Source organism: Chiloscyllium plagiosum, unplaced genomic scaffold (assembly GCF_037043375.1).
Source record: "Chiloscyllium plagiosum isolate Xiang-an unplaced genomic scaffold, Cpla_swu_hap1 HiC_scaffold_12, whole genome shotgun sequence".
Taxonomy (NCBI): Eukaryota; Metazoa; Chordata; class Chondrichthyes; order Orectolobiformes; family Hemiscylliidae; genus Chiloscyllium; species Chiloscyllium plagiosum.
In genome coordinates this window covers 74,461,929-74,482,784 of record NW_028270150.1, presented here as the reverse complement: position 1 = coordinate 74,482,784, position 20,856 = coordinate 74,461,929, and the positions used below count along the sequence as shown (strand labels likewise).

General features: G+C 41.5%; 2 protein-coding genes across 5 annotated transcripts in view; one reads left to right on the top strand and one right to left on the bottom strand.

Annotated features, from left to right (window-relative positions):
* Positions 1–1,598: 1,598 nt before the first annotated feature.
* Positions 1,599–14,487, bottom strand: rwdd2b (RWD domain containing 2B). Of its 2 annotated transcripts, none has more exons than XM_043700687.2 (5): positions 14,349–14,487; positions 8,442–8,670; positions 8,253–8,320; positions 6,718–7,077; positions 1,599–2,595 (listed from the first exon to the last, which is right to left on the bottom strand). In XM_043700687.2, exons 2-5 carry the CDS (start codon positions 8,631–8,633, stop codon positions 2,343–2,345), a joined length of 873 nt encoding a protein of 290 aa, XP_043556622.2. In that variant the 5' UTR covers positions 8,634–8,670; positions 14,349–14,487; the 3' UTR covers positions 1,599–2,342. The 2 variants fall into 2 exon arrangements, with proteins under 2 accessions (XP_043556622.2, XP_087849042.1); XM_087992916.1 differs by lacking the exon at positions 14,349–14,487 and adding an exon at positions 14,301–14,319.
* usp16 (ubiquitin specific peptidase 16) overlaps positions 14,423–20,856 on the top strand; it is a 33,186-nt gene continuing 26,752 nt past the window's right edge. Inside the window, exons 1-2 of one of the 3 annotated variants that reach the window (XM_043700681.2) lie at positions 14,423–14,516; positions 18,827–18,916. In XM_043700681.2, the coding sequence (XP_043556616.1) occupies positions 18,856–18,916 (61 nt within the window). In that variant the 5' untranslated portion in view covers positions 14,423–14,516; positions 18,827–18,855. Of the gene's footprint in view, positions 14,517–16,415; positions 16,534–18,826; positions 18,917–20,390; positions 20,490–20,856 lie in introns of those variants that run through there. The other 2 variants (XM_087992914.1, XM_043700683.2) reach the window with 2 other exon arrangements.

Here is a 20,856-nt window from a genome sequence, read left to right as displayed (position 1 = left end):
CCAACCCTCGAACTCAGCATCACCTTGCTAACCTGCAATCTTCTTCCTGACCTCTCCGCCCCCACCCCCACTCCAGCCTATCACCCTCACCTTAACCTCCTTCCACCTATCACATTTCCAACGCCCCTCCCCCAAGTCCCTCCTCCCTACCTTTTATCTTAGCCTGCTTGGCACACTCTCCTCATTCCTGAAGAAGGGCTCATGCCCGAAACGTCGATTCTCCTGCTCCTGGGATGCTGCCTGACCTGCTGCGCTTTTCCAGCAACACATTTTTCAGCTCTGATCTCCAGCATCTGCAGTCCTCACTTTCTCCTAGAAGTCATTAACAAACTGACCTGGTTGGCAGGAAAGCCAGGGATGTTGGCGTAAGAACACGCAAGAAAGATTTTGGAATAGTTATAGGGGAAAAATCAAAGGCTGGCAATTGAGTAAAAAAGTCAAGTCACCACAGTGTGAGAAGACCATAGGGCTGCTCTTGCATTAAAGTCACTTGGTGTTGAGTTTAACCTGAGAGTCACCACACCTCAGGCAAGGGGTGAGATTGAGGAGAGTCCTTCATGATAACCTCAGCCCAGACAGGAATTGAACCTACACTTTGATATCATAAACAAGCCAACTGAGCTAACCAGCCCCCTGAATTTAGTCGATTAAGATCAGGAATTGAAAGGGTGTTATGACAAGTAATTAGGAGGAGAAGAAAAGATAGATTAGGTGGGTTGTTGGAAGCACACAACCAGCAAAGTGTATTGAAACAAGTTATTCTTGAGAATGCAAAAAGAAAATTCAGCATCACTTTTATTACAAAAAGTATCTATATAGAAACATAGAAAATCTATGGCACAGAAATTTCTGGGAATACCTGTGGATTTTATATTGATGTTTCAGAGGACATTCAGCCCAATGCCTCGAAACTAGCTGAAAAAGAATTATCTGGCCTTCTGATATTAAAGAGTGAATTTGCTCTGCTGACCTGCAGGAAATTGGATGTTCCGAGGCTAGGGTGGGATCCATCTGACTTACAGATAGATTGTAAGGAATTATATTATCATCTCCTATTATTCAGACCCATTTACATAGCCATTTCCTTGCCTTTCAAAAGCCTATTTATATTTTCATCCCCTATTCAGAAATCAATAACAACATTACATTTGGAATTTGACTACTCCCAGTAGTTAAAAAAAATACACTTCACACCAGATCTGGCCACTAAAGGATGATTTGTACTACATTGTTTCTGGAGATTATGTGTTCGCTGCATTGTGTCTTGAGTGGCATGTGACTGTGAGGGAGTGGCTGGGGATTGTCTTGTGAGCATTACTGACTGATGAAAAGATTTTGTATAAAGGAAGGACTGTTTCCTTTGCTCAGAGAGAACTTCCCAGGACACACTTCCATGGTGAAGAGTGATCAGGGTTTCTCCAAAGCTTGTATTGTACTGTGCTTAAGAAAATGTTCCTTGTTCACAGAAGTTGGTGTGTTGCAATTGCATCAAGTGTGTAAGAACCTCAGAAAAAAAAGAACTTAACAGTCTAATACCACTTTGCAGCTCTTCACCTGTAGCCCTGTAAGTTATGGGAGCTCAAGTTTATATTCAAATGTTGTTTGAATACTATCAGTTTATAACTTCTAGCTTCTATAAGCAGTTTGTGATAATTTGCCATAAATCAAACTGTTTGTAAATAATAAAAACAATGCATTTTTGAAAAAGAATAATTATAGCAAGCCTCTTAACCTAATCAAGCAGTCTAGATAACAAATCTAAAAGACTTTTTTATGACTATTACCATTTGGAATATTACTGTCCTCAATACAAATTAATTGAATATGTTCCTGCTACATAGTTTTGCAAATTATCACAATTGATTAATTTAACTTTGTTTTTGAGAGGTTATCTTTGGTAGGAATTACAGTTAGTGTTTCAATACATATAGCTACTTCTCTGGCATTGATTAATTAACCAAACATCCACTATAACCATGACTAGATATATATAAAATCATAGATTAAAGATTGGAATCATAAGATTGCTAAACTGATTCAAAACTAAAGCAACATACAAACAATTAAAAATATTAAATAGCTAGTTGAATAAATGAATTGAATAAAGTCATCATTTCAAGAGCTGACAAAGGCACAACTGGCTGAATGGCATCCTTCTCTGCTGTAACTAATGATTCAACAATTAGGATTTTTTCATAAATGTAACCAGATTTCTAATGTTTGTAGCTGATTAGGTTACTGGATTGTATTATTTAATTGGAAAACCTTGACAGCATGACATAGTACATTTGATCTTTTTTTTCCTTGCTATAAATGTAGAATGTTGTAAATGCCCAAATAATTTACAATGTTCTTCCTTCAACACCAAAGTACAATTGAAAAACATCTCCACATTCCTTTTCATTTAAAAATTGGTACAGTTGTCCCAAATCCATATGATTTCCCTTGGTACCACGTACATCAAATATTTTTTCTTCAAAATCAGTAAATTTGCGAAACATTTGCATTGCAGTCTCCATGTCAATATTTGTGATGTCCAATATAGTATCTTCTCTGTGGCGGATTAGAATCCTCTTCCAGGTCAACCGTTTGGCTCTGGAAGGAGATGAAAATAGGTTAGAATGAGATGGAACACTTGATACGACTGTTGGCACATCAAAATACTATTTGTGGTTTTGGAATGTTTGTATCTAGCATATCGCCACTTAGTTCCCACTGTTAGTAATATACACTGGGAACATATCAAAGTTCAGGCCAGCAAGTTAGTTAAATACAATTTGCCCATATTAAATTGTTGCAGAGATGCATTATTGGTCCTTAATTTTCCAAGTGTCAATTAATTTTCTTCTGGATTAAGGGCTTTCACATGTTTCACGCCACTGTCATTGGATTGACTTGATCTGATAGACAGACTTATGCTTCACATTTTTTTGGAACAGGGCATAACACTTACAATCCTCCAGTGCTTTGAAATCACTCCCATATCTCAGGAAAATCAGAAGATTGTGGTTAAAATCTCCATAATTTCCATTATATTTCCCACAGTGAATTAAGATGCATCCCACAAGTTACAATGGCCATTCTACTTTGATAATTGTCAACCATTCAAGCACCTGTTCTGTTAGGCTATTATCATGACTACTTCTTCCTTCACTGCCATGTTACTAGCAGCCTCATTTCCAGTAAAAAAAAATCATTTAGTATTTCAGCTGTGCCCTTTACCTCTACAAGAGCATCTTTTTGGCCTCTAATTAATTCATCCCCACTTTACTTGGACTTTCTATATATTTTAAAAAAGCCATTTGGAATGCCTAATTGTTGGGTCAGCATAGCATACTGTCTGGGTCAAGAATGGTCCTGTTTTATGGATACCTGAAGGGAGAAAGAGGTCAACTCAGTTGTGGTAGATTTGTTTTTTTTCTCATATCTTTTCATTGTTGGTTAATGAGAGAATTGAAATATGACCATGTATGGCCAAATAGAGGTCTAGCTCAGAGATATTTGCACGAGAAATGAGTGGGTTTAATTAGAGATTTCCAGTTGACGTCAGGTGACAAATGCTGAGGTTCCAAGCAGCAGTTTAAGGTCCTGAGAAAGTGAAATCTATAAGATATTAGACGAATGATATCAGTACAGTAATTAGGGATGGTGACTGAGTTAAACTTCAACACATTTAGTAACTTTAGCAGGTTTAAAATTGGATAAATCCCCAGGACTAGATGAGATGTATTGTAGACTGTTGTGAGAAGGGGGAAGATTGAAGGGACCTTAACATTAATTTTAAAATCCCTTCTGCACACCGCAGAGTTTTGGAAGACAACTATTCTGATACCATTATTCAAGAAAATAGTAGGGTTAAACCATGGAAATACAAGCCAGCAGCTCCAGCATCAATAATATGGAAACTTTTGGAAAAAAAATTGACAAGCAGAATTTTCATCTACCTGAAAAGACAACGATTAATCATGGATAATCATCATGATTTTGTTAAGGAGAGATATATTTATGAATGAAATTTCATGAAAAGACTTCAGTGAAGTATTTAACAAAATATAACATAGAAGACTGGTCAAGAAACTAACAGCCTTTGGGATCTAGGCAAATTGTCAAATTGGATCTAAAATTGGCTTCGTTGTAGAAAGCAAAAAGTTGTTTTTTGACTGGAAGCCTGTGTCCAAGGCAGACTGCAGGATTTGGTGCTGGGTCAGTGTAGTTTCCTGATGATCTAGTCAAGAATATATAAGGTTTTATCAGTAAGTTTGCACTTGACACAAAACTTGGTGGTGTGATAAATACTGAGGAGAAAAACTTTAGACTGCAGGAAGATATGGATGGGCTATGCAGATGGGCAGAATAGTGGCAGATGGAGTTTAAAACTGTGAAGTGATGCATTTTGGGAGGTTTAACAAAGCATGGGGGTATAAAGTTGGTTGGACTAGCTTAATGTCTGGTGTGCTGGGTCAAAGTCCTGGAATTCCCTCCCAAAATGGCATTATGAGTCTACCTAAAGAACATGGACTGCAGCAGTTAAAGAAGCCAGTTTACCACCACCTTCTCAATGGCAAATAGGGACCGGCAATAAGTGCAGGCCAGCCACTGATGTCCACATCTCACAAGTATTTTTTTTAAAAGTACATATATAACATTATAGGATGGGTGGTTAAGAAAACATATGGGACACTTGCCTTTATTGTTGAGGCAAGGAATACAAGATCTGGGATGTCATGATGGTGCTTATGGGATGTCGGTTAGGCCACAGCTGGAGTACTGTGTGCAGTTCTGCTTGCCACACTATATAAAGGATGTGATTGCATTGGATAGAGTGCAGAGGAGATTGAGATGTATAAAATTATGAGGGAAAAGACATAGATGAGCAATTTAAACTCTGTAGAATACAAGACTAGGGGCCTAGTGCTAGAATTAGTGGATTAGAATAGATAGGAGCTTGATGACTGTCATGGATGTGGTGTGGCCTTAAGACCTCTTTATGTGCTGTAATGCTCTATGAACCTTTTGCTTTATATTTATATTGTGCCATTAATGTCATAAAACATTCCAAGACGCTGCACAAGAGCATTAGAACGAGACACCAAGCCACATTAGGAGATATAAAGTCAAATGATTAAAACTTCAATCAAAAGTTAGAAAGGTGTAAAAGTAAAATTAAAAAAGGGAGTACTATAATGCAAGATAAAAGAGATGGAGGGTGTGAAGATGGAATTTCAGAGCATTGAGCTCACTAATTAAAGGCATAGCCACCACTGACAAAGCAATTAAAATTGCGATGCACAAGTCTCCTGAAAGACTGTAGAAATATCTAAGGGTTGTTTATCTGGAGGAGATTTCGGATGAAGGGAGAGGCTTGGCCATGGAGGGTTAAGCAATAATTTAAGATTGAATTATTGCTTAACCATGAGTTAATGTAGGTGAATGAGCACAAAGGTAATAGGTGAAAGGGATTCAGTGTGACATAAGACATTGTCAGCAGAGTTTTGAATCCCTTCAGATTTACAGAGAGTAAAGTATGGGAGGCTTGGCAGGAATGCCATGGGAAGAGTCATATCCAGAGATTACAAGGGCATAGATGAGAGATTCAGCAGGAAATGAGCTAAGTGATTTATGGAGGGGGAAACAGGTGGTCTTAGTGATGGCATAAATGTGTCTTCAGAAGTCATCTCCAGGTTAAATGTAATACCACGATTATGAACAGACTGATTTAGCCTCAAACTGATGCCAGGGAGAGGAATGGAGTTGGTGGTTAAGAAAATTTGGAGCATGGGCTGAAATCAACAGCTTCAATCTTCCCAATATTTAAGTGGGAAAATTACTGCTTGTTGCATAAGTAGTCTGATAAATTACCAACAGTGGAGTAATCAAAAGTAGAGGCAATGATGTAGTCGAGTGTTGTCAATGTATACATGAAAATTACACTGATTTTGAATGATGCCACTGAAGACAACATGAAATGAGGAACAGGAGGGGCCAAGGAGTAGCCAGTAGAAGGAAATGCCATTGCAGGTGATTCTATGGCTGTAGATGGATAATTAATGAAATCAGATGAGAGTAGTCCCACTGAGCGGGACAACTGTGGAGAGGAATTGGAAGAGGATAGTCTAGCTGACTGTTGTAATCTGATAAGATGACATTTGTGACTTTGAATAGAAGTATTTCAGTACTGCACAAGGGTGGAAACGCAAATTGAAGGGATTTGATATGGAGTTTATGGAAAGATGGCCATGGATTTGTGATGTGACGATATGTTCAAAGGCTTTAGAGAAGAAAAGGAAGTTGGCAATGGGTTGGTAGTTTGCACAGACAGTTGGATAAAGGTTTTTTTTATACAAAGGGTAATTACAGCAAATATAAAGAAGAGAGAACCATTGACAGTATGAGTTAACACAGGGACAAGAAGGGGACATTGAGACAGCAGCTGTTTAATGGAATTAGGGTTGAGGGAGTATAAGAGGAGACAGAAAAGTTCATAGCTAGACATATAACTAACATTTGTACTGTGTAAATTCAAAAACGTAGCACCACAGTAGATAGACGCTAAATGGGAAAAAAATGTTAACCTAAACCAAAACAGCATAGAAGGGAGAAACAAATCTCTTCAGACCTATTAGTGGCAAATTTAATAATTACAATTTTGTTCCTTAAAACTGCGCAGTTATTGATGGTACTTATTCTGATGCAGCCAATAATATATCAAAGTCAAACCTTGCCCAGTATTCTTCACATGCACTCTGTGGCCCTTCCACACAAATCACACCAGGTTTGCCAGGCATACTGAAGCCAGTAAGTGAAAGTTCTTTTGCCCACTCGAGAATATTCTTTCTCTTTTCTTTGTTATAGATGTGATGACTGTAGATCCAGAGTCGGGTACAAGTTATATTTTTGGTTCCGGCAGGTTGTCTGTTTTCAGTTGCAATAGTTTGTTTACTCATGTATTTGGCTGCATGGTCTTTGATCCATTCAACTGCATTCAACATGCAAATCTCACCACAACAATTTTGTCTTAGATACTCATGAAGGTCTATATTTAATTGTGCTTGCTGTGTTCTGTATAAAGCATCTGATCTGGAAACAAAATATCAGTTACTTTAAGAAAGAACATAAGTCTTCAGAACAGAGTTGAACAAATATTTTGAATTGATTTGTCTGTGCAGAAGTACTGAAAACCAAAACTCCAGTTTAAATACATTTTTACATAACTGTAGAAATTGCTGAAATACCTAGCAGACTTAACAGCATTTGGTAAGACAGATGGTAGATAAAATATTTTAATTATGGATATTTTTACCACAATTTATGATGGAATTTCAAAATCTAAAATATTATCTCTGTTAACCTGTTTCAAGATGCTGATGGATCTATTAAATCTTCTTAGCATTTTCAGTTTTTATTTCAATGTGTGCTTTATAAAACTGTCCAGTTTTACTGGTTTCCATGATGATAAACCACACTTTGTTATCAGCAATCACTTGCTAACAAGTATGATTATTTATTAGGAATTACTAAACTACACAGTGGAAAACTGCAACTCCAAGTTTTCTATAACAATAGGCAGACCTGACAGAACCTTGGAGTGATGACTTTCAGCAAATTGCTATTAATAGAACCTTGAAAACGTCCATAGGAAGGTTTCACTGCTGACCTATTTGGATTATTTATGCTACACACTTACCTTGAAGACAGCTCAAACACTGAGGTCAACCCTTTAAAGGAAAAGAGGAATATGAACATCAATGTTTCGCTGCTCCGACATGGACAGTATCCAATGATACTGTCTCATTACGTGAGCTGAGCACAAAAGTTAATTGATGTCACATTCAGGATGCTATTATCCTGGATTTTTTTCAATATTGCTATCAGTCTGAATATTTAAAGTACCAGGACAATTGCAATTCTCCTTTGGAGGGGCAAAAATATGGAGAGCAAGCCACACAGCTTCTAGCTGCCACTTAGCCATAAAAGCAGCTTCCATTGTGTGCAGGAAGGTATGGGAAACTGCAAGAGAAGAAACTATTTGTCTGATGAAAACTGACAGGTTCATCACAAAAAGGAGTTTCTTGTAATGTGAATTATGGCAAACACAAGCAGTTCACACCTGAAACTGAATCTTTAAACAATTTCTAGTTAACCAACACAATTTGAATATATGTTTTGCTTAAAGTGTTTCTTTTCTACCATCTAATTTGAATGATGATTTGACTTTTCCTTAAAATAAACTGTTAACAAATCCATTCATGTACCTTATTGAAATTTCTGGAATCACTGCTGGATAATTTGGAGGAAAGGAGCAAGATAATGCACAAACAACCTATAACAAAAAAGTAATGAAAAATTAAAGAAGTAAAGGAAATTATTTGTCATGTACAAGTATTTAAAACAGCCAAATGGATGCACATTACATAAATCATTCTAATATAGACAATACCAACATTAGGAGTATCCAGCTGGAGTTGTACTGTGTATTGCAGTCTTGAGGTTGGTGGGATCAGAATCTTTCCCTGCACATATTCTTTGAGATCTATTAAAGCCAACTGATCATCCACTAAAAGTTCATTTGGAAACATGCTGAGCAGTAGTTCCAGTTCAGAAAGCTGGGCTTCAACATTAGCAGGACTGGTCATTTTTCAAAGTATGGCTCTGAAAAGTATGATAACCGAACTAGAAAACATAAAAAAAGAAAATTAACAATCTGCATATCAATTATCAGTTAGATTTAGATTAGATTACTTACAGTGTGGAAACAGGCCCTTCGGCCCAACAAGTCGACACCAACCCGCCGAAGCGCAATCCACCCAGACCCACTCCCCCACATTTACCCTTTCACCTAACACTAGGGACAATTTAGCATGGCCAATTCACCTAACCTGCACATTTTTGGACTGTGGGAGGAAACCGGAGCACCCGGAGGAAACCCACGCAGACACAGGGAGAACATGCAAACTCCACACAGTAAGTCGCCTGAGCCGGGAATTGAACCCCAGTCTCTGACGCTGTGAGGCAGTAGTGCTAACCACCGTTATTGGTACAGTTTAAGTTTTTTAACATTTCAAGGGAAAATTCTCCAAAGCTTTCCTATATAATAGGCATAGAGGTGTCCATGTATGGAGTTTCCTTACTCCTGATGTAACTGCATGTAAGAAATGATTGTGGCATTATAGGAAAAAGATACTGTATTTCCAGAGAGAGTTACCAGCCATTGCACATTTTATCTGAAGCATAATCAAGCCCATTATCTGCAGTGAACTGGCAATGTAACAAAACCTGCACTCTCCCAAGCTTAGTTCAATAAAATTACTAATATCAAGTGTACGGAAATGTCATTCCGAATTAATTTCATGTTTTCGTAGCCTCAATGTTTCTCCAACTGAGTTTTTTTTCTCTCAATGTCGGTGGGTCTGGCCACATCCAAAATGTGTGTTCACATCCAAAAATCACCAAGTCTAATAAAAGGTTCAAATATTCAGCCATTTTTCAAAATATGACTTGTATTCCCTTACACTTCGAAGGTTGATGAATGATTTAATTTCTGTGTTTAAAATGATGATGGGATAATAATAGATCAGATGTGGCAAAGCTATTTCCTCTGGAAGACAAGTGTAAAACCGTCAGCGAGAGTTCTGAATGCTCCAGCTAATACTTTCCAGTTATCTGCCAAAAAGGTAAAATCAATAATGTCTGACTCATTGTTACCACTTTGAGTCCATCATAGATACTGTTTGTTACAGTAACAAGTGCAGGTTTGAACTGAAAGTGGCAGGTAACATTCATACCACACAAATGCCAGGCAATGACCATCTCTAATAAGACAAAATAACCACCACCCCTTAATATTCAATGGCGTTATCGTCACTGAATACCTAGAAGGTTACATGAATAGGGAGGGAATAGAGGGATACATATCGAATTTGTTTTTTAGTTTAGTTATGGCATGATGATCAGAATAGGCTTGGAGCACCTTTCCTGTGCTGTACTTCTCTGTACTTCTGTACTGTACCACTCCCCTATCAACATGCTGCGGGTTGCCATTGAGCAGAAAATGAACCAGGCTTGCCACACAAACATAGTGGCTATATAAACAGATCAGATGCTTGGAACACTGCAGCGAGTACCTCACCTCCTGACTTGTCAATGCCCACCCACAATCTACAAGGTTTGAGTTAGGAGTATAATGGAATACTCCCCACTTGGCTGGATGAGTACAGCTCCAACACACTGAAGAGGCTTGACAACATCCAGGACAAAGCAGCCTACGTGATTGGCACTACATCCACTCCCTCCACCATTATCTACACACTGCAGAAATTCACCAATGATCCTTAGACAGCACCTTCCAAATGCCCACCACTACCAACTAGAAGAAGGGCAGCAGATATATGGGAATCACTTGCACGTTCCCCTCCAAGCCACTTGGAAACATATTGCCATTCCTTCAGGTACTGTTGGGTCAAAATCCTGAAATTACCTCTGTAACTACATTGAGTCTAACCACAGCACTTGGACTGCAGTGGTTCAAGAAGCCAGCTCACCACCACCTCTCAAGGACAACTAGAGATGGGCAATGAACGTTTGCAAGACCCACATAGTAGAATTGAATAAAAAAGGTGATCTGAGTATCTTACTATCATGGTCCAATTCTAACAATATTATCAAACTAAATTCTACGTATACTTTCATTCCATCACCAAAATTGCTGATCTGTAGCTGCACAGGACTGCCCAACTTCAACATTGTCTGCTATGTGCTCATCTGTGCTTTCATGACCTCAAAATTCAATTACTCAAAAACTCTTGAGACTTAAATCATTTCCACAAACTTTTATGATCAATGTACTTCTCCAATTCTGGCTCCTTGTTCATTTCTTACTGTACTTAATTGTTTCACTGTGTTTTCAGTTCCCAGCCTTAAATTCTGGAATTCCTTCCCTAAATTACTCTATTTTCCTTTAAGGTGCACCTTAAAACCTGTCTCTTTGACTAGGTGTTTGTTCATGATACCTGATATCTCTGTCTGTGATTTGTTGCTAAAAAAATACTCCTTTTGTTAAATTCTTTAGGACATATTGCTGTATACATCTAACTTGTTTGCTGCTGGTTGTTAATAGGATCAGAAGATTTACTCTGAATTCCTGCAGCTAAACTTTTTTTTCATGGGCAAAGGGACAGACTGGTTTAATTATAAAACTAAAAGATTTCTCACAGCTTGAAATAAATTGCTGGACAAACTCAGTAGGTCTGGCAGCATCTGTAGGGAAAAAAATAGAGTTAACTTTTCAAGTTAAATGACCCTTCTTCAGAATAGTTCTGACACTGCTAGACCTGCTGAGTTTCTCCACAATTTCTGTTTTTGTTTCAGATTTTTAGTATCTGCAATTCTTTGATGCATTCTCACAAATTGACCTATTCCTGCATGGAGTTCACACGTGTGAATAAAAAGTGACTGATTTTGTGTTAAATTTATAATGAGCATTTGTTCTACAGCGAAGGTGAAGAATTAAAGGTTTTTAAGAGATATCCTTGCAATGTCTTTATGAATTACTTTAGCCATTCAACCTTTCACATACTAAACTGAAAGGATTGCTATCAAAGTTGCTACTCTTTCTGTAGTTAAAACAAACACTTCCCAGTCAATTGGAAACTGAATATTTTCAGACATACCTGCAAACCTATGATTTATGAGCAGGAATAGGCCATTCAGTCTCTTCAGCCTGCTCCACCATTTGTAAAGATTATGACTGATTCGAATGTAGCATCAATTGCACTTTTTGTCTGAGAACATAACATTTGACTCCCCTGTCAATCAATAGGCTAGCAACTCAACCTTAGATAAATTCATTGTAACAGGCACCCTACTCTATGGAAGCAAATCAACAGGCTAATGACCTTTAAGAGAAAAATATTCTGATCTCAGTCCTGACCACTTCTTAACACAGTACGTCCTCGCACACCCCCACCCCAAACTCTAGTATTGCCCATTAGTAGAAATATCCACTCAGCATCAGCCCTGTTAAGTTTCTTCGTATTTCAATATGATCACCTCTCATTCAAATTCCTGTGAAGCCCCAACCTGGTCAACCTTTCCTCATAAGACAGGTCATTCATCCCAGTAATATGTTGAGTGACGTGTTTTGTGAATTGTTTCTAATGTAATCAAACCCTTTAAGTAAGGAGATCAGAAGGGTACAGAGTACTTATGTAGTGGTCTCATTAAACGTAGCAGTGCAATAAAACTTCCCTATTTTTATATTCCATTCACCTCGCAGTGAAGGACAATGAAACTTCAACTTCAATCATTTGTTGTACCTACATTCGAGCTCTCTGTGTTTCATTTATCAGGTTCCTCTGTCAGAGTTCTACAGTTTCCCTCCTTTTAAATGTTTTATTTTTCGATTCTTTCTAGTTCTTCAAGAACCCGAGAACTCTGTGGGAAGCTAGAGAAGTGATTGCTTGGCCTCTTGCTGAGATATTTGTATCCTCGATGGTCACAGGTGAGGTGCCGGAAGACTGGAGGTTGGAAAACGTGGTGCCACTGTTTAAGAAGGGTGGTAAGCACAAGCCAGGGAACTATAGACCAGTGAGCCTGACCTCGGTGGTGGACAAGTTGTTGGAGGGAATCCTGAGGGACAGGATGTACATGTATTTAGAAAGGCAAGGACTGATTAGAGATAGTCAATATGGCTTTGTGCGTGGGAAATCATGTCTCACAAACTTGATTGAGTTTCTTGATGAAGTAACAAAGAAGATTGATGAGGGCAGAGCAATAGATGTGATCTATATGGACTTCAGTAAGGCATTCGACAAGGTTCCCCATGGGAGACTGATTAGCAAGGTTAGATCTCATGGAATACAGGGAGAACTAGCCATTTGGATACAGAACTGGCTCAAAGGTAGAAGACAGAGGGTGGTGGTGGAGGGTTGTTTTTCAGACTGGAGGCCTGTGACCAGTGGAGTGCCACAAGGATCGGTGCTGGGCCCTCTACTTTTTGTCATTTACATAAATGATTTGGATGTGAGCATAAGAGGTACAGTTAGTAAGTTTGCAGATGACACCAAATTGGAGGTGTAGTGGACAGCGAAGAGGGTTACCTCAGATTACAACAGGATCTTGACCAGATGGGCTAATGGGCTGAGAAGTGGCAGATGGAATTTAATTCAGATAAATGCGAGCTGCTGCATTTTGGGAAAGCAAATCTGAGCAGGACTTATACACTTAATGGTAAGGTCCTAGGGAGTGTTGCTGAACAAACAGACCTTGGAGTGCAGGTTCATAGCTCCTTGAAAGTGGAGTCGCAGGTAGATAGAATAGTGAAGAAGGCGTTTGGTATGCTTTCTTTTATTGGTCAGAGTATTGAGTACAGGAGTTGGGAGGTCATGTTGCGACTGTACAGGACATTGGTTAGGCCACTGTTGGAATATTGCGGGCAATTCTGGTCTCCTTCCTATCGGAAAAATGTTGTGAAACTTGAAAGGGTTCAGAAAAGATTTACAAGGATGTTGCCAGGGTTGGAGGATCTGAGCTACAGGGAGAGGCTGAACAGGCTGGGGCTGTTTTACCTGGAGCATCGGAGGCTGAGGAGTGACCTTCTGGAGGTTTACAAAATTATGAGGGGCGTGGATAGGATAAATAGGCAAAGTCTTTTCCCTGGAGTCGCGGAGTCCAGAACTAGAGGGCATAAGTTTAGGGCGAGAGGGGCTACTTTTTCATGCAGAGGGTGGTACGTGTATGGAATGAGCTGCCGGAGGAAGTGGTGGAGGCTGGTACAATTGCAATATTTAAGAGGCATTTGGATGGGTATATGAATAGGAAGAGTTTGGAGGGAAATGGGCCAGGTACTGGCAGGTGGGGCTAGATTAGGTTGGGATATCTGGTCGGCATGGACGGGTTGGACCGAAGGGTCTGTTTCCATGCTGTACATCTCTATTGCTTAACGAATTTATGAACACATCAGAACACTGAACTGTCATCACAAATGATACCATTGTCGTTGCACTTTCTTCAGTCTCACTCTTGGCATTCTCAAAAAAGTCATCACTTTCGGAAAGAAAGAAAAGCTTGACCGCTGCATGTATTTATGTGTGTAACTGCTCCATTACAACCCTAAACATCTTTGTACACGACCATAAAGGGCATTTTATGGATCATTTACACACTGAAATAAACACAACAATTATAAGACCTGGTTAAAGCCTAACTTAGATCGAAGAAAAATATGTCAGCGGAAATTAAAATTGTTCTAATTTAGAGAGGAGGATGGAATATTACTTAAATATAATGCCTGCCTGTGGCCTTACAGGTCAGTTATCAGCGATGTTTAGGTGAAGTGGAGCGGTGTTCAGTACCTGTTTAAATCACTCTCTCCCCGAGCCTCCCGGCCGCCGGAACCGCTGCTGATTGTTGGCACTTCCCGGACACCGTCCTTGCCGCCCGGTCACGCATGCGCCATGGTGCATGCTGCTGACCGGCCTGGAGGTCCCGCGAGGCAGCAGCCGTCAACCGGAGAGCGGCAGGTAACAGGGTCTTTGGGGAAGGGGGAGAAACAGGCACCGGGAGGGACAGCGACTCCCTTCAAAACGGTGAGGGACCTGGCGGGGGGAGAGAGTGGATGGAGAAGACCCGTCTGGGCCTTGGGGAGGTTGGGATGGAGAAGGGCTGATGGCCTCTGAGGGTGACAGAGATGAGGGGAGGAGAAGGACCCCTCGGCTTTAGAGGGAGAGGAGTAGAAGGAGGGTCCTTGGGTCTCGGGAGGGAGTAGAGAGGAGGAGGAGGAGGAGGAGGAGGAGGAGGAAGAAGAAGAAGGGTGAGAGGAGGAAGGAAGATGGGGAGAGGGTTTGGGGGGGAGAGTGGTGGAAGGGTGAGAGGGATGGGGCGGGAGGAGGGTCTGTGGGGCTGGGGAGGGGGATGGGATGGGATGGGATGTGATGGGATGGGAGGGGAGGGAGGCCTGGTGTGGGGGGAGAGGGGTGTGTAGGAGGAGGGACCCTGGGGTGGGGAGAGGAGGGCCTGTGGGGCTAGGGGAGGAGGGGTGAGGAACAGGAGGGGAGGAGGGGTTCTGGGTTGGGGATGGAAGGGTGGGGAAGGGGTGAGGAGAGGTGGGGGATGGGTGAAGTGGGGATGGGTGAAAGGGAGTGGGGGATGGGTGAAGGGGGTAGAGGGTGGTAGGGAAGGGGTGAGTGGGGGAGGGGGGATGAGTGTGGGGGAGGGGGAGAGGAGGGTCCCTGGGGCTAGCGAGGGGGAAATGAGTGTGGGGGTGGGGGAGGGTCGGGTCCCTGGGGCTAGGGAGCGGGAATGCGTGTGGGGGTGGTGGAGGGTCGGGTCCCTGGGGCTAGGGAGGGGGAATGTGTGGGGGTGGGGGAGGGTCGGGTCCCTGGGGTTAGGGAGGAGGGATGAGTGTGGGGGTGGGGAGAGGAGGGTCCCTGGGGCTAGGAAAGGAGAGAGGAAGGTCCCTGGGGCTAGGGAGGGGGGGGGTGAGTGTGGGGGAGGGGGAGAGGAGGGTCCCTGGGGCTAGGGAGGGGGGGGGTGTGTGGGGGAGGGGGAGAGGAGGGTCCCTGGGGCTAGCCAGGGGGGGGTGAGTGTGGGGGAGGGGGAGAGGAGGGTCCCTGGGGCTAGCCAGGGGGGGGGGGTGAGTGTGGGGGAGGGGGAGAGGAGGGTCCCTGGGGCTAGCCGGGGGGGGGGGGGTGAGTGTGGGGGAGGGGGAGAGGAGGGTCCCTGGGGCTAGCCAGGGGGGGGGGGTGAGTGTGGGGGAGGGGGAGAGGAGGGTCCCTGGGGCTAGCCGGGGGGGGGGGGGGGGGTGAGTGTGGGGGAGGGGGAGAGGAGGGTCCCTGGGGCTAGCCAGGGGGGGGGGGGGGGGGTGAGTGTGGGGGAGGGGGAGAGGAGGGTCCCTGGGGCTAGCCAGGGGGGGGGTGAGTGTGGGGGAGGGGGAGAGGAGGGTCCCTGGGGCGAGGCAGGGGGGGGGTGAGTGTGGGGGAGGGGAAGAGGAGGGTCCCTGGGGCGAGGCAGGGAGGTGAGGGGGAAGAGGAGGGTCCCTGGGGCGAGGCAGGGAGGTGAGGGGGAAGAGGAGGGTCCCTGGGGCGAGGCAGGGAGGTGAGGGGGAAGAGGAGGGTCCCTGGGGCTAGGCAGGGAGGTGTAGGGACGGGGAGAGGAGGTCCCGGGGCTAGGGAGGGAGGTGTGGGGGAGAGGAGGGGCGCTGAGGTTGGGGGTAGGAGAGAGGAGGGGAGAAGGAAGGCCCCTGGGTTTGGAGTTGGGGATGGGGGTGAGGGAGAGAGTTGGGGAAGATCAGTTCCTGGGGGGGGGGGGGGGGGGCAGGCAGGTGGCAGCAAGGAGGAAAAGGGATCCTGGGCCTTGGGGGCTGGGGTGCAGGTAGGGGAGTAGAGAGGTGATGTTGTAAATTTCAACTAATACATGACGTATTTCTAATGTATTACATTAACTGGTTTCGTTTTATAATTTTATGATCCTACTCTCCTCCTACAATGTACATTCTGCTTTTTTGAATTGCATTGTGCTTTTAACATAATGGACTACCAGGTAATTCATGGGAAGCATTATAAAACAAATGATGCTGAGCCACCTGAGATATTTGGGCAGAAGGTTTTAAGCAGCATCTTCGGATAAAAACAAAGCTGAGTGGGTCAGGGAGAAATAGTTTTAGCAGATGAGCTGAGGTAAGGTGGAGTCAGATCTTGCAGAAGCAGAAGTGGTGGTTTTAGTAATGGGGTGGATATGTAACCAGAAACTCATTTCAGAGTCCTGTGTGGTGCCACGTTATGAATTGTCTGGTTCTACCCCAGCTGATTGCTCAAAAAAGGGATGGGCAAGCGGCTAAGGAGTGGAATTTGTATTGCAGGCTGAGGGGTGATCTTATAGAGGTCTACAAAATTATGAGGGGCATGGATAGGGTAAATAGGCAAAATCTTTTCCCTGGGGTTGGGGAGTCCAGAACTAGAGGGCATAGGTTTAGGGTGAGAGGGGAAAGATACAAAAGAGACCTGCGGGGCAACGTTTTCACACAGAGGGTGGTGTGTATGGAAGTGATGGAGGCTGATACAATTGCACCATTTAAAAGACGTTTGGATGGGTATATGAATAGGAAGGGTTTGGAGGGATATGAGCCGGGTGCTGGCAGGTGGGACTAGATTGGGTTGTGATATCTGGTTGGCATGGACGGGTTGGACCGAAGGGTCTGTTTCCATGCTGTGAATCTCTATGATCCTATAAATGTATTCTCAAAAACCTCAGCTTTTTCAAATGCAGTCAGTTGTGTTTGCATTCTAACCTTCTAAAATGTCTCCTCTACATTGTGAGTTGGTGTCCGATCTTCCCAATGTTTCAGAGAACATTTCTGGGACCCAGGCACCAAACAACCTCATCGCCCTGTGGCCTATTACATCAACTCCCCCTCCCACTCTGCCAAGGACGTGCAAGTCCTGGGCCACCTCTACTGCTAAATCCTAGCCACACGATGCCTGGATAAAGAACACCTTCTGCCTGGGGATCCTCCAACCACACGGCATCAAAATCAATTTTACCAGTTTCCTCATCTCACTGTAGTCTGTAACTAAATTAATGTAATTCAAGGTTCCTTTTCTCTACAAACTACAGCCTCTTCAAAACATCTATTTTCCATTGTCTGCTTCCACCTCCTCAAAGTCTTTAGTTACATTAATTCTCCAGGATGGTATAGTAACTTTGTTGCATTCTTAAGTAGATCTGTGAACTAGAGCATTGTGCTCCACATTTTCTTGAGTATTCATTCTTCTGAACTCAAAGGGTACTCTTCAGAGCTCCAAGAATGGAAGCAGTAAAAGGCGATGAGTAATTATTAGGAATGAGCGTTAAAGGCAGAGGGAAAGGAACAATTTTGCAAATCAACAGTATTAGAGATGGTGGAGCCAGAGAAATAAAATAAAGACTTACATGTATGTAACATCTTGCCGAACCTGAAAAATGTTGCAATCTGTCTTAAAGCTAATCAAATGGTTTGAAGTTATAGTCATTGTCGAACAAAAGTTAACACACCATTTGTACACAGCATTGTTCCACTAACAACACTTTTTTTGACAATCTGGTCTTTGTTATGTTGGTTGAGATTTAAATGTTTGTCAGGAGACTAGGTGAATTATCCTGCGATTCTTTGTCACAGTGATGTGGAACTTTTTTTTTACATCCATCCAGGCGGGCATATGGAACCTCGGTTAAGATTGCATTTCCAACAGACTTATTTTGCACAATTCAGTACTGTGTGGAAATGCGAGTGTAGGTTTTATGTTCTGGTACATGGGATGAAACAAACTTCTGACTTGGAGGCAAAAATACCATCACCAAGCCATAGTTAATGCACTAAAGGAGTTAGGAGTTTAAGGGTGAATTTGAGAGAAACCAGGGAGAGATTCTTTCCCTCTGTGAATGACTAAAGTAGTGAGGTTTGGAATATAACAGAAAATAATGTGAGGCAGATGGGAAAGAAATCGTGATGGTATGTTTGAATGTCAATTTTGTGCCCTGCTGAAAATTCCAATATACTCTACAGTCTGTTTTTTTTTTCAGAGCTTTTAGTTGTTCTGTCTAGTACATGTTTGTGAAATTATTTTTAACATAATAACACAATGAACCTGAAGTTAGTGAAGATATTTTAATCAGCCTGTTCACAGATGTTATGACATGACCCTGGAGCAGGTCAGACTTAAATTTGGACCTCCTAGCTCAAAGGGAGAGATGCTACCACTGTGTCACAAGAGCTGTCCTGAAATTATTGTATAAAACCACAGTTTTACAACTGATTAATTTTTTATTTGTCTTTCTATTTTTGTAAACATTATAGTTGAAGAATACTGTGGCAGAAACATTGAAATGGGAAAGAAAAAGGAAAGACAAAATTCTTCACAGGATGATGAAGCCTCTGAGAGCTGCGGTAAGAAAATGCTGCTTTGGTTACAAATTGTAGTGAAGAAAAGTGAGACTTAACTGCAAAGAAGATGTCACAAACCTGATTGGCCAAATGGCTTCTCCTGTGCTGGACTGTTATATAAACTTGAAATCCTACGAAGGGCATTTTTCTTCCATTTTTAAAATACTTTTTAATAAAAATCTATCCTGTGCATCAAATAATTTAAGATCAACTAAACCAGTTATCAAACCTCAGAACAGTTATTGTTAAAAAGAAAATTCTTAAAAAGAAGCTACGTTTACCTATAATCTTTATTTTATTGTAAGTATTTACTGTTTTCTAAATAGTCATCAATATAAGACGTCTTCAGTTGGTTTTCATTACTGCTGTAAAGTTTTAAAGCAAATTGAGAATTTCATGCAATAAACTTGCTGTTGCTTGGCAGATTGACACAGCCAAGTATAACAGGATAGGTCCTGGAGATATCTGCATTAGGCAGGGCATCATTATTATGCTTTCTTTGTGCAATATCACTCCATTTCACTGATAGAAAGCACTGTCCACCAATTTCAAAACTAGAATCTAGATGATCACAGTTAGTACTCTGGCCACAGAACTTTCTAAACAAAAGATTTCTAAACTTACAGACAACAACAAATTGAGAGTCAATGCTTAGGAAGATTGGAACAAATTATAAGAAGACATTGGTAACTTTACAGAGTTGACGTGTTATTGTCCAATTTCAACATAATGAAGTATAAGGTATTATGTTTTAAAAAGAAAAAAGAAGTCACATATTACTTGGAAAATAAGAACCTAAATGAGGTAAAATCTAAAAGGGATTTGGCAGTACAAATACAAAAGCCACTACAAGTTGCAACATAGATGAATAAAGCAATTAAAGGATGCAAACTACTGAGTTTTTAAAATGACAAATAGAAACATCATCCTAAAAGCCTGTATCGAACCTTGGTTACTCCACACTTGGAGTACTATGTGTAGTTTTACTTTCCATTTTATAAAAAGAATATGGCAATTCTGGGGAGCATGCAAAAGTGATTTACAAGGATGATATCAGAACTGAAATGTATTGGGTCTCTTGAAAAGAGAAGGCTGAAAATTGACCTCCGAGGCCTTTAGCATTATGAAAGGGTTTGAAAGCAGACACAAAATGTTTATATTTAGAGAAGAGCAAAACTAGAGAGCATCAATATTGAGTTTCCTAGAAGTACGAGGGAATTCAGAAAAAACATTCTTTACTTCTAGCTGAGCGAGAATGTAGAACTTAAGAAATAGGAATGTGCAGCTATAGGAAATAATTGAGGGAAATTTCATAGATGTATGAAAGAGTAGCAATCTAATAATGAAAGCGAAGGAATTGGAAGATAATTCTGATGGATAAAGATAGGATGGAAAGAGATGCAATGGAGCATAACAACCAGTTTAGCCTGTTTGAATCAAATTTACTATATTTGCACTGTATATTCTCTCTTTTTCAGTGACCAGTGACAGGAATTCACAAAGTCTAGGGTGATTGTAAAGCAAAGAGAACTTTGGTAGCACCCTTCGCATCTTAAAGTAATTCACTGCCAAAGAGGTACATTTGAACTGTAGTCACTGCAGGCAGAAGTATCTGCTAGTTTGAATACAGCAAGCTCCTACAATGTAATAAATGGTCAGGAAGTTTAACAGTATTGGGAACACAATCCTGCTCTTCAGATAACACTATAGAATCTTTTATATCTTTTATATCCATTGGTTTAATGAGTCATAATCAGATGGCACTTCAGACAGTGAAGCACTCTCACAGTACAGAACAACCTCGATTATCCAAACGAGACGGGCAGGGAGTATTTTGTTTGGATAACTGGTTGTACAGATAATATTTTTACAGGACCTTGAGATCTTGTTTGGATAATCCGAAATTCAGATAATTGATGTTTGGATAACAACTGAGGTTGTTC